The sequence below is a fragment of the Vicugna pacos genome, chromosome 32 (genome assembly GCF_048564905.1).
Source record: "Vicugna pacos chromosome 32, VicPac4, whole genome shotgun sequence".
NCBI classification, from domain to species: domain Eukaryota; kingdom Metazoa; phylum Chordata; class Mammalia; order Artiodactyla; family Camelidae; genus Vicugna; species Vicugna pacos.
This window is the reverse complement of record NC_133018.1, coordinates 15,118,702-15,131,411: the sequence shown is the minus strand read 5'-3', so window position 1 is coordinate 15,131,411 and position 12,710 is coordinate 15,118,702. Positions and strand designations below refer to the sequence as shown.

Genomic DNA, 12,710 nt, shown 5'->3' with positions numbered 1-12,710 from the left:
CACACGCCTGCACAAGCACGCACTTGATCATGCCCCCTTAATCACTCATGCACACACAGCAGACACGTGTGCACAGGTGAAAACCGCCCCATGCCCTCCGTATGAGGAACGCACACAGACAAACAAGCAGTGCAGATGCAGAGTGCATGGGACTGGAGCACAGGCGCAGACAGGGCGCCTACATGCATACTGATCAAGTTCATGTTCACACAAGCACGGGCATACCTAATGCACTTGTGTGAACACAAGTATACACCATCGCACACATACACACTCTGTCCCTGCAGTGCACACAAATGTTTGCACGACAGAAAAATGTACAGATATTTACAAGCAATGTGCATGATACACATATACACGTCATGTACAAATATTACATGACGCACACCCAGGAGCACAGAATTCACACACAATGGGCGCGCCAGGCACACACATGCACACTGTTCACTTCCCTGCACAGAGACACACATGCATGCACACACATCACACACGCAACCTTGTGCCCTCACGCGTGCCAAACCCACAACTGCAAGTCTACACACAGTGCTGTCTTCCCCTTCCTTCTCCCCTCTCTCCCACTCCCCACCCCTCCCCCTTTCCCTGTTCCTTGTTCAGAGACCAGGTCCCCCTCCTCCTGAAAAGGACGTTCCAGGTGGAATCTGCTTACTGTTTTTTGTGCCTCTTCTCTTCCCTTCTTTTGCTTTTTGGGCTAGAGGAGCTGAACGAGAAAATGGCCAGTTAATTGAAAGATGCTAACTGGTCAGTTAATTGAAAACTTCAGCTAAAGTGAAAAACAAAGCAGTTGCAATGCTTAACACATGGTGGCCACACCCTCAGGCCACCTGAGAATGGACACCGATTGTTTCCAAGACCAGAGTGGTCACTGCCAACTTCCTCACCCAGTGGGTTCAGCTAGAGACACCAACCCACACATACAGACTGACAGTGGGGTCTGGAGGAGGCCCGGGTCAGCTTTGGTGGCTTAATACTAATGGTAATAACACCTGTCACCTTTTGAGGCTTTATTAGAGGGTCAGCACTCTGCTAAAACTTTGTGTCAACAGTCTCATTTCATGGTCCCTACTACCTATGGGTGGTGGCGCATTTAACAAGCACTCATTTACAGAAGGACTTGGCCTGTGTCCCTTGGCTAGGATCTGGGAAGGCTTTGCTGGGGTGACTGGGGCTGACGTTTTTCTGTGTGCCCCAACGCAAGATTTCAACCAATGGTAAAATAAACAGACTCTGGCCAGGGCAGCGAGACTTCCCAGGAAGGTGGATCGATAAGGAGCTGGTCCAGCAGCAGCTGTCCGGCCTGATGGAATTTGAAAGCTGGCTTGGAACTTTCAGGGAAACCAGCCTGTGGCTTTCATTTTGGAGGAAACTGAGGCCCAGGAAGATGAAGGGGGCATGCTTAAGAACACAGAGGTGGAGACCGAGAACTTGACCCTAGAAGCTGCCTAAAACCTGGTCAGGGAAGCAGGAAGGCGAGCAAGCAGCCAGGGGCCACAAGGTTCTTACCTGTGCCTTCTCTTCTTGGAGAATGACCTGCTTAGAGGGAAAAAAGGAGGAGACAGAGGGAGGGAGGGAAGGGAAGGGGTGGGGGAAGGAAGAGGGAGGGAGGGAAGAGAAGATGGGGAGGGGGAGAGAGGAAGAAAGGAACAGAGGGGGGGGAGAAAATGAACATCAGTGAGTCTGAATTTCTTTTCCAGGGACGAATGTGTCGGTGCACTGGTGGCCATGCTACCAGGGACCCGCGACACCTAGTGAATCCTCCTCCTCTTTGAGATTTGATTGATTGATCAATCGATTGATTGATCGACTGATTCACTTATTCCTCTTCTTTGAGATTTGAGGCTCATACAGGAAACTCTGGCTTGCATTTTGAATTTCCAGGTCAACACCTACCAGTGCTTCAGTCCTCACCCAGATTTGTCAGTAAGCCTGTCCTGGATGAGGTGAGATGAGGGGGCCCCGAGAGAGCACCCCTCTGCCTCCTCTCTTCCCCCAAGTCTCATTTTAATCTTTTCTCTCTAGTTGTGGATTCATCTCCCTCATTGTTTTCATCTTCCCGGGACAACCGGCTTCCATATGTTGGAACTCTTACTGGGTACCAGGCTCTGTGCTAAGCATCTCTCACACACAGTCCCATTCCATCTTCCCTCAAGACCTATGAAGTACCACTAACCACCGTTTCGCAAAAACACAGAAGCTCAGAGATGTTAGTTAAGTTGCCCAGGGCCACACAGCTTCACCTGTGTAACTCCTGCTCATGCTTCAGAGCTCCACTCAGATGTCATCTTGTAGCACTTTCCAGGCCCCTCACCTCTTCTCTGTTCCCACAAGCCCTGGGTGACTGATGGCTCAGCCTTCTGAGCTTAGCCTTCCTGTAGTACAGACCTCTGTGTAACAGGATCACCATTTTCCCCACTAGAATGAGGGCAGGGACTGGGTTCTGGTCCCTGTTCTGTTCCCGAGACCCAGAGTCCTCAATCATGACATGTAATAGGTATTTAATAAATAGATGTGAAAAATGTAATTAAAAAAAAAACCCCAACCCCTGAAGCCTTGTTAACTGATGGGAGGAAAAAAAAGCTCAGCGTGTCCACTATCCTTCGCTTCCATCTCCAAAAAGTCAACCATAATTAACCAAACATTTCAAGAACTTGGAGAGGACAGACTAGAAGTAGAGCGGGCTCAGAAGATGAGAGTTTGAGAAGAATCGGCAACAGTGTCCCCCCTCCTAGTTTCCCCTTTTACGGTCCCCCTTCCCTCCGAACCTCCAGCAACCTCTGGGCTAACTGTAGCCAGCAGGAAAAAAAAAAGCCTGTTTCTAACCTTCTGGTATAGTCTCTTCCTCGTGAGAAGAAACCCTCCCATGAGAAGCCACTTGGCTTCCAAAATCTAGATAAAAGAAAATCCAAATAAACTGGGACAAATTGCTCAGCACAGCAAGGTGACAAGATGGTGGTCTACAGTCACGCGCAGGCCCCTGCCCCTACAGAGGACTCCCTGTGAGGAAAGGTTCCAAACTCCAGTTTAACAGCATCTCACTAACTGTTTGGCCCACGTCTTGCAGCCAGCACAAACTCACAGAGCATCGACTGAAACGTGTGGGCGGGGGGGGGGGGATGTAACGGGTGGGAACCAAACTGAGCTGAGAACATCCTGGCAGCATTGGCTGAGATGTGACCACACTCCCGGATTGGGAAAAGCCATGTGGGGACAATGTGGAACAACGGGTGAGATGCAGCGGGGATAGGGGTGGGGACGGGGGCCCAAATGACCTCTTACCTTTTGTTCTGTTGTGATTGTTTAATTGCCCAAGTAATCCACCACCGATGTAGGAAAATTGGAAGATACAGATAAGCAAAAATAAAATGAAAACCACTCTTTCCCTGTCATCCACAGTCACCACAGCAAATATCTTCACTTACAAAGACAGCCTCAAACCCCCTGCCCCCAGGGGACAAACGGCCTTGCAAATGTGTGCAGATGTGGGGAAGCGGGCTAGGTGGGGACAGTGGCAAATCAGAGCATCCCTGCTCTGCCTACATGCACAGCAACTCCCCAGCTCCAGCTGCTGGCTGCCTGTGGGAAAACTGGTCCAGTGAAGAGGGAGCTTCTGATTCTACAGAAGAACTGGACAACTATGATTTTTGCGCTGCAGAATTCTTCAACTATAAAATGTTGGCTTGGCCCATGAACCATGGATTTGAGACCTCTGGTGTATATCCCTGTCTTATTTTTTCCCATAAATATACACGTGTGTGTGTGTTCATGCATGTGTGTCCAGTGAGCACCTTTTGGAATGTGTGTCTAGGTCACAAGGCCCCTTAACTCCTGTCCACAAGGGTGCACTGGTCAATCTCAGAAGCCCTGTTTTACATGACCCCATCTGGACCATGTAACTGGATGCACAAAACTGGACCAACCAGAAAGTCCTTTCCTTGGGAGTTTGAAATAAGGAACAAGACAGAGAGATTCAATATTTCCTTGTAGCTGGGTCTGCCAAATGAAGGGATGGGAACAGGGTGCAGGGTCCCCCTGTGTGCACCAGGGAATTCTGCTGGGCTTCTATCAGCTTCCCACTGATTGCTTCTAGCCTGTCACTGAGGTCCGGCTGGTCCCTGAGACATTCCTGTCACCTGATAACAAACCCTGCTCTGGCCGGAGTTAGCGTTAGTAGGCTCTGGTCCTTGCAATCAGAGTCCCAAGTTATGTAAGATACAAAGACATGACAATACATTAGATGAGTATTTTACACACATGAAATGATGAGCTTCCAAATGACCTTTGGGTACCATCCCCTTTCGCCCCAACCCCCACCCCACCGGGCGCATCCCTGTTCGCAGAGGAGGAAGGACAGCACCTGTGTCGTTTATGCTTCTTGGAACTTTTTTTCTTCTTTTTCTTGACAGGCGACGGGCTATAGGATGGGGACCTGCGTGGAGGGGAGACACACTTCAGAGGGAGGCTTTTGAAGGCCAGGGTTGGTTTCACAGACAGGGCTGCAGCTCTCCCAGTAACACCCAACACGGATGATAACTGGTATAATTCGTTTGCATTTGTTTTAAACGTTACCACGTGTTTTACATGTATTATCTCATTTAATCCTTCCAACACTTCTTAGGTCAGTACAATTGCTACCCTCCTTTTTCAGATAAAGAAAGTGAGGTTCAGGGAGGTGGAGTGACTCGCCCAAAGACACACAGCTAGGAAGTGGAAGAGCTGAGATTCAAATGGAAGCCTCTCTGATCCCAGGGGCTTTGCTGTCAATCACGGTAGCATCCCATAGCTGCCCTGCTGGTCGGGCCATAAATGTTTATGTTTGTCTGCTGCCCTCTCCCAAGCTGCATATACTTTGGGTCTCTCCTCTGCCCTACCCTGTTGTCTTGCTGGCAAGACCAAGCCCCTGCAGGAGATCTTGCCAGGATGAACTCAGCACAGGTGGTACCATCAAGGGGTTACCTGGGAAACAGAGCCACCCTGGAATCATAACTACGACTCAAGGCTGAGGTTCAGGTGACCCGAGTTCCAGTCTTGACTCTACCATTAATTCACAAAGTCACCTTGGGTGTGTCACTGCTCACTCTAGGTCTCTTATTCCCCCACTGACAAAATGCCAAGGTTGAACCCTATGAGGACTTGCAAACTCAGTGCCAACTGAAGCTTGCCTCCCAGATAGTGCAAAGGGATGCTACAGGTTGGGGGTAAGACAGTAGGGAGTGGTGGGGCCTGTGGTGAACCAGAGAGCACCTGACTGAGGAGGATGGCTGCTTCTCAGATCAGCTGAAGGCCTCACGCAGGAATGTAGGTCCGGGTTTCTAGAGCGCCTGCCTTTTCAATAGAATTTGCCAGAAAAACATATTTTCATATGAAATCTGGGTTTTAAAGGTTGGCTACTAATTGAAAAGACAAAAAACACTTTGCAGGCCAACTGAACACACTGCATGAATGAATAATCGGAGCCTGATGCCTGTGGTCTCCTTTGAAATGTTCTCCTGCCCACTCCTAGCATCGGGAAACTCATGCCACTGACCCCAGTTCCACCCCTCACTTGAGAATGGCGGCAACTCTGGGTCCTCCTTGGGCCTAACCTCTGAGAACCAGGCTAAAGGGGTGTAGAGGGAATAAGGTCCCAGAAACCTTGGAGTTGGGACCCGAGTCATCCAGACTCTGCTCTCTGCTGCCCCCTGGAGGCTTCTTTAAATACTGCCTCTGAGGTTTGCTGGGATTTTCAACTTGCCCCTCCACCAACGTAGATCTAACCACCCCACTGGGTCTGGAGTCCTGAACCTGCTTTTAGCCTAGGGATTGACAGCCTAGAAGAAACTCTGCAATATTTTTAAATACAAAAAAAATCAAAAGGAATTGTACATAGAAACATTCATAGGGTATAAAAGAGAAAACAGCTGGCAAAAAAATATCAAGTCCATTATCCTTGGCATTTGTATGTGGTGGAAGCAACTGAGGAGCCTCAAATCAAGTGTCTGTAGGTTCCATCACCTCCTCTCTGAGCCTTTATTTTTCCATCTCTAAAATGGGCATAATAATTATAAGAGAAATGAGTCACAGTGACTATAGTTAACAATACTGTATTGTATATTTGAAAGTTGCTAAGAGATTAGATCTTAAAAGTTCTCACTGCAAAAAAAAACTGTAACTGAGCAACTGTAACTATGTAAAGTTAATTGTAAACTTACTGTGGTAATCACTTGGCAATAAATACATATAACAAATCATGAAGTTGTACACCTTAAACTGACACAATGTTATATGTCAATTACATCTCAATAAAACTGGAAGAAAATTTTAAACAAAAATAACATGGGGATAACAACGCTTGCCTGGTAGATCGTGGCCAAGGGTAAAAGAGATCACAGAAATCACAGTGTTTGGCACAGCCCCTCACACAAAGTGAGTTCTCCAAAAACAAACAAATAATAAATAAATACTCATGGTCACGACTATGCTTCGGATTAACTGGTCATTTACTATGTGCCCAACACTGTGAAAGCTGCTTCCACATCCATTTTCTCATCTAATTCTCACAAAACCCCAAGAGGTAGACATTGTCACCATTTTATAAAAGGGAAACAGGCTTAGAGAGGTGAAGTGACTTGCTCAAGGTCACACAGCTAGTAAAGAGCTAGAGAAGGGATCTGAATCCAAGGGGAGTCACTGTTTGACTCTGAAACCCTTATTACTCCAATTTTGTCCCTTTCTCTGTCTTCAGGGTTTCATCTCCCCTTGGGGCCCTCACCTCCTTCTCTTCTTCCGCGTAGATTTCTTCTTTTTCTTCTTCCCCCTGGAGGAAGGTGGTGGCGTCAAGTCTTTGCTGCGGGAGGCACTGGGGGGAACACAGAATCGGGCATTAGAGGACCCAGGGTTCCCCACACCCCCAACCAGGGCTGTTGTAGCTGAGATGGGATCCAGTTTCTTGGAGGGTGAAGGACCCACCATGAATACCTAATAACCACCTCATGGCTGATTTGGTTACACTTCAGATTAAATGCCTCAAATAAGGAGTTAATGCTGACCTAATGAGACAGACGCTATACGTTACCCAAACACTGATTGATTATTTAAAACAGAGTGATAGAGGTTAACTGCTCCTTAATAGATTTATTATTGAATCTGCAAATGGTTCACCTTGGTAAATAAATCAGTTTTTAAATAATTAATTGGCAGTTCAGCACCCTCCATCCCCGATATATCACGTCTGCAGTTCCTGCTGGAAATTAAATAGGAGGTGGAAGGTATGTTAAGTAGCAGCTGATTATTAAAAGTATATTTGCCAAGGTCTAATGTAACGAGATACATATCTTATATCACCTCACAGAACCTCAAAAACCTCCACTCTTCAGGAATAATTACTTCCCGTTCAATTAAATTCAAATGCTCAGGCTGCAGTTAAATGAAGTCAAGTTATCTCCTCTTATAATTGGGGCAGGCTCCAGGGATTTTTAGAAACACTATTCCATGGCAAAAAGAGATGGTTTTGGATGAAAAATTGCTTGGGAACTGAAACATGCCAACCCAGTTGAGCTTCACTGGGAAAATAGAATATTATTGTCATGATTAGTAATAACACAACTACCATTTATTCACTTATTATGCACCAAATGTTTCATATACTTTGATAGCCACAGAAGCACTCTAAGGGTACTATGATTTTTATTGTCATTCCACAGGTGAAGAAAATAATGCTCAAAAAGTTATGTTGCCTTGTTCATGGTTGCACAGTTAGGACGTATCCAAGCTGGGATTTGAATCGAAGCCTGTGTGATTCCTATCCTGAGAGCTTTCCCACAAAACCAGATGCCTTCTCAAACTTGTTTGTGTGGCTAATCTTTCGGAAGTTACTCAACTCTTTACAAAGCATCATAAAATGCTGCCAAACTTAATTCCATTCTGAGAATCTAGATCATTATAGCTAGTAGAAAAAAATGATACAGTGATCAGAATGAATATATGTTAAGGTCTCTGCATTGCCTGGAAATAAAGATCACATAGCTATACTCTAAAACACTGTCAAGAGAGTCATCTTTAGCAGGTTAAAAATAAATATCATAGAGATTAAGAACCCAGCTACTTCACTGCACTTACATGTTATAAATCACAAAGCACAGTACACATATCCAGGAAGCAGGTGGGCCTCTTGTGTAAACATGGTACACCACTTCCAAATTTTTCCTTCAACAAGGGCTTGACACAGAGTAAGAGCCTGATAAACATTTGTTGAGTGACCAAATGAGGGATGAATGGATGAAATAATTTGGCCACTTGTTAAATCATCTCATTTCATATAGACACTTCCCAGGGTAATAGCTGCTAGAAATTTGGAAAAAAAAAACCACACCCAAAATATTTAAGGGACAAATGCTTAAGGAAAAAGTAAAACCCTTTTAAAAGGGTGTCTTATAAAGCAGAAAGATCTCATCGTTTCAGTCAGTTACTCTCATTTCATTCTGAAACTCCAGGGTCTCAGGAGGGGAGGAAAGTTTGGGAACCATGGTCCTAAACTCAGCTTTAAGGGATGAGGTACAACCAAAAAGCCCTTGGATCTGACGTCTGTGAGAGCGGATAATCAACCCCCTCCGTAAGTGCCGAACGCCCTTACCCAGGTTGGTCTGCGCTGCCCCTACTTCTTTATTTTCTGTGCACCAGTTCTCCTGGGTGCACCCTCACACAGCGGGGGTGGTAAGGCACAACTTATGGTTAAGTGCACTGCCGTTACACAAGCAGCAGTCAACTGTGCAGCAGTCAAGTACACAGTGGTTCCATATACCGTGGTCAGCTGTGCAGAGGGTGAGTCTGTAGCGGTAAAGCGCGCTGGTTCCTGAAACTGACACACTTGGATTTAAAGTCCTGCTCCATTACTTCCTACCTGGGTGGCCTCTCTGAGTATCATTTCATCATCTGTAAGACGGGAATAAAACGTGATATACCTGTGTCCTAAGTTTGCTGCAGGAATGAAGGAGCTTACTTGTGCAATATACCCTGGGCCGGCACAGAGGACGTTCCCAGTAAATGTAGTGTCTGTTATTATGATCATGACCTTGATGGTCAGTGGTAATATGAGTATCATCAATATTGTGGTTTTTATCATGTCAGAGAGCAGGCTGCAGACAGGAGAAGGGAGCAAGAAGCCTAGACATTCCACAAACGGATAACATGGCATCACTTTTAGACTGTCATGCCCAGAACCCTCTCTTGTGGCTCCATGAGACTCCATCTAACACTTTAAGCATCTTCTGTATTCTAGGTCCACTGGCAGGATGTGTACACACCTGGTCTGACTGAATCCTCACTCAACCTCGAGAATTAGATCTCAGTATCCCCAGTTCATAGTGGTGAACACTGAGGCTCACAGAAGAAAACAAACTTGCCCAAGGTCACTCAGTTAGTAAGTGGTGGTGTCTAGGTTTGAATGCAATTCCGACAACACACTAAGTCCCCTCTGACTGGGAGACAACGTTTGGGAAGTATGGAAACTGTCCGCCCTCCCCATCTCCCTCCAACTCCCTCAGTCTCTACTGGAAGCAACTCTTTTTTTCCTATTTCTTGGGGATAATTCTCCAGAATCACTGTTGAACTTTGCTTCTCCAAGCTGAGATGACTTAACTGTTTCTCCCTCACTGAAATCACAGCCTAACTGACGAAAGCCTGTTGCTGAGAGGGTGGCCTGGGTTGGGGGAGCAGACTTCATCCATGAAAGCTGCTCTGGCTCCCCGAGCTGCTTCATCAAAATTCAGGTTCTTAACTAGAGACCCTTATTCATCAGCCCCAGGGTCCTGGTACACAGATTTTGGGGAGTGTTCTTGGAGCACATACGTTATTCCAGGGGACAGCGCTCACAGCTTCCTAATCCTCCGATGGGGTTTGATTTGATTTTAGGGTCAGAAAGAGGAACTGGCAACAGACAGAGGGGAAGAGCAGCCAGAGAGACAAACTTCATTTCTCCATCCTCAACCTGGCCTTCCTCAAGGGACTGAAGAGGGGGGCGGGGGCAGCGCCTCACCTGTGTGCTCTGGCGGGACTGGGCTCCCGGCAGGTTTTGTCTCTCTCCCAGCTGTTGGTGCCCAAAGCCTGGGTGGCCAGATGCTGGCGCAGCTTTTCCGAGGCTCCATCCTGAGCTGGGACCACGGGGCTGCTCTGGGGTTCTGTCCTACGGGGGGAAGAAATAAGGAGGCAACAGTGATAGGAAATGACAACGATTCTTAATGTTCATCAAACATCCACAGATGTCCTAATATTTCCAACTTCCCTCGTGGTTAGGCTGGGAACATGAGACTATTTGGGGGCAATGGTCTCTGAGTGGGAATGACAAAAATTGTTTCCAGTTCCAGGCGATAAGATCCGTGTGCCATCTCCAGTTCTCTCTCCCTCTGTCACAATGACTTCGGAGGCCATGTTATTCCTAAAGTTGAAACTATTTGATGGAGGAGTGATGCCTGAACCGCATCAGACTTTGCATGACAGAGATAAGCCTTAGTTAGGTTAAGCCACTGAGCTGCAGGGGCTTACTTGTTACCGCAGCATAGACCGTCTTAACCTGACTGAACCACAGGGAGACGCTGGAAACCAGCATTTCACGTCCTTCCTCAAGACTTAATTAGAGGCCAAAGCCAGATAGGATTAGCTCAAACTCCCCAATTTCCATTTCTACCCCATTTTGTTTCCTGCCTAATCTGTCTCTGGAACAGAGACACCTTAATTCAAACACCATCTTCACCATTTAGTAGCTGTAGGTCCTGGGACCAGTCCCTCAACCTCTCTGACTTGCAGTTTCTTCAACGACAAAAATAGGAAATAATGTCAATCCATACACTGTTGCGTGGGGTGTGATGGTAAAATGAGATAATATAAGCAAACAGAAAGGCCTGGAAAATCTCAGTTCCCCTTCCCTTTACTTCTCTGTGAACCAAACTTCCCACTGGGTTTCCTTAACAGGTACGAGGTCACCTACTTGGGACAGCAGTTCCCACGGAAGCCGGAAGTTCCTTCCTCTGCCTCCAAGATGAGGTCCAAACAACGCAGAGAAATGACCTGCGTCCCACCTCCTCCTCCGAGTCCCGGGAAGGGAAAGGACGTTGCCTACTTAGTCTTTGATGAGACTGTCACTCAAATCTCCTGGCTCCTAACCCAGGAAGTCAGGAGTCTGAGGGTCACCGGTAGATCTGGTTTACCATCCAGCAAGCTCATCCTGCCTGCAGATCCCAGGTCAAGGACTGATCGAAGGCATTAGCATTTCTCCTGCATCAAGCTCCTGCAGCCAGTGTATCAAGATTGGTTTTATGACTTAGGATGAAGGCATCTGATAAGCCCCCTGCTCCTTAGGGCTACCAGGAGAGCAGGCCAAGCCTGGTCAATATCGAAGGGAGGGCTGCAAAACACATCCATCTCTGTCAGCCGTTTATCGGTGCACCTTTAGAAGCAGAGCTGGGAGATACCCAAAGTCCAGGAGGGATGGAGGTTCTAGTCAGGTGTGCCCAGCCCTCCTTACTGCCAACTCCATGCTTCCAGAACACTCCATGTCCATGCCTGCCATCCCTCCAGTCTCTCCGTGTGGCATGCCACCTTGGCTCTTTTCAGATAACTCAAAGCTCACAATTTCTGCTCAGCCTCCAATACGGTTTGCCTCCTCCCATACTTGTCCTAGCCTACGCTAACCTAAAATTCATTCACTCCAATCCCCTGAGTGCCTGCAATGTGTCAAGGCCAGTTCGAAGTGTGGGGATGCAGTGAACAAGACAGACATGGCCCCTGTGATCATGGAGTTTAGATTGTAGATGGAAAAGCAGGTAATAAATGCGTAAGAAAGGAATAAGATGGCTTGTTTGATGGTAATAAATTATGGAAGAGGATAAATCAGTGTAATGGGGCTAGGAAATGGGAGGGGGTGACTTATTCTGTATAATCAGGGAAGGCCTTTCTGAGGAAGTAACAAGAGAGTGGGGACTTGAAAGATTAGGGACTAACTTTGCAGTTGGTGCTGGTTTTAAAATGAGTTCATAAATTCTTTGCCACTCCTGCCATCAAAAGTTGGCACCTAATCTCCGCCCCTTCCCCGTGAAGTGAGCTTAGTAGTGGCTCACTTTTAATGAATAGAAGGCAGTAGAAGGGATAATGTGTGACTTCAAAGCCTAGATCGCAAAGGCAGTGTCCACCTCTTTCTCTTGGGCTGATCGCCCTGAGGGAAGCTGGCCGCCATGCTGTGAGGACACGCCAGCAGCCCCCGGGAGAGGCCCAGGGGGAGACAAACTGAAGCCTCTTGCCAGCAGCCAGCACCAGCCAGCGGTGTGAGTGAGCCACCTCGGAAGTGGATCTTCCAGCCCCAGTCAAGCCTTGAGGTGAGACTGCAGCTGTGGGGGACATCTGACCACCAGCTCAAGGGCGATGGTGAGCCAGTCACCCAGCCAAGTTCCCGACTCCCAGACACCGTGAAACATAACAACTGTTTCTCGTTGTTTTAAGCCACAAAGATTTGGGGCATTTTATTGCTCAGTAACATGTAACTCCTCCACGGGCATCTGCAGGAAGTGGGAAGGATGTTCCAGGCAGAAAGAAGAGCAAGTTCAAAGACACCTGACACATACAAGGAATAGCAAGCAAGGGTCAGAGTGAGAAGAGGAGAGACCCGAGATGAGGTCTTTGTAGGTCACGGGAAGACCTTGGGGACCCATGTGGCTGATGGACTGGCC

General features: G+C 47.3%; 1 protein-coding gene across 1 annotated transcript in view; it reads right to left on the bottom strand.

Moving 5' to 3' along the window:
• The window catches only part of SRRM4 (serine/arginine repetitive matrix 4), a 141,740-nt gene that overhangs the window by 27,853 nt on the left and 101,177 nt on the right, over positions 1-12,710 (bottom strand). The window contains exons 2-6 of the mRNA XM_031670023.2: positions 10,028-10,174; positions 6,767-6,853; positions 4,373-4,444; positions 1,522-1,548; positions 668-718 (exon numbers count right to left, since the gene is read on the bottom strand). Coding sequence (XP_031525883.2) covers positions 668-718; positions 1,522-1,548; positions 4,373-4,444; positions 6,767-6,853; positions 10,028-10,174 — 384 coding nt within the window. The remainder of the gene's footprint in view (positions 1-667; positions 719-1,521; positions 1,549-4,372; positions 4,445-6,766; positions 6,854-10,027; positions 10,175-12,710) is intronic.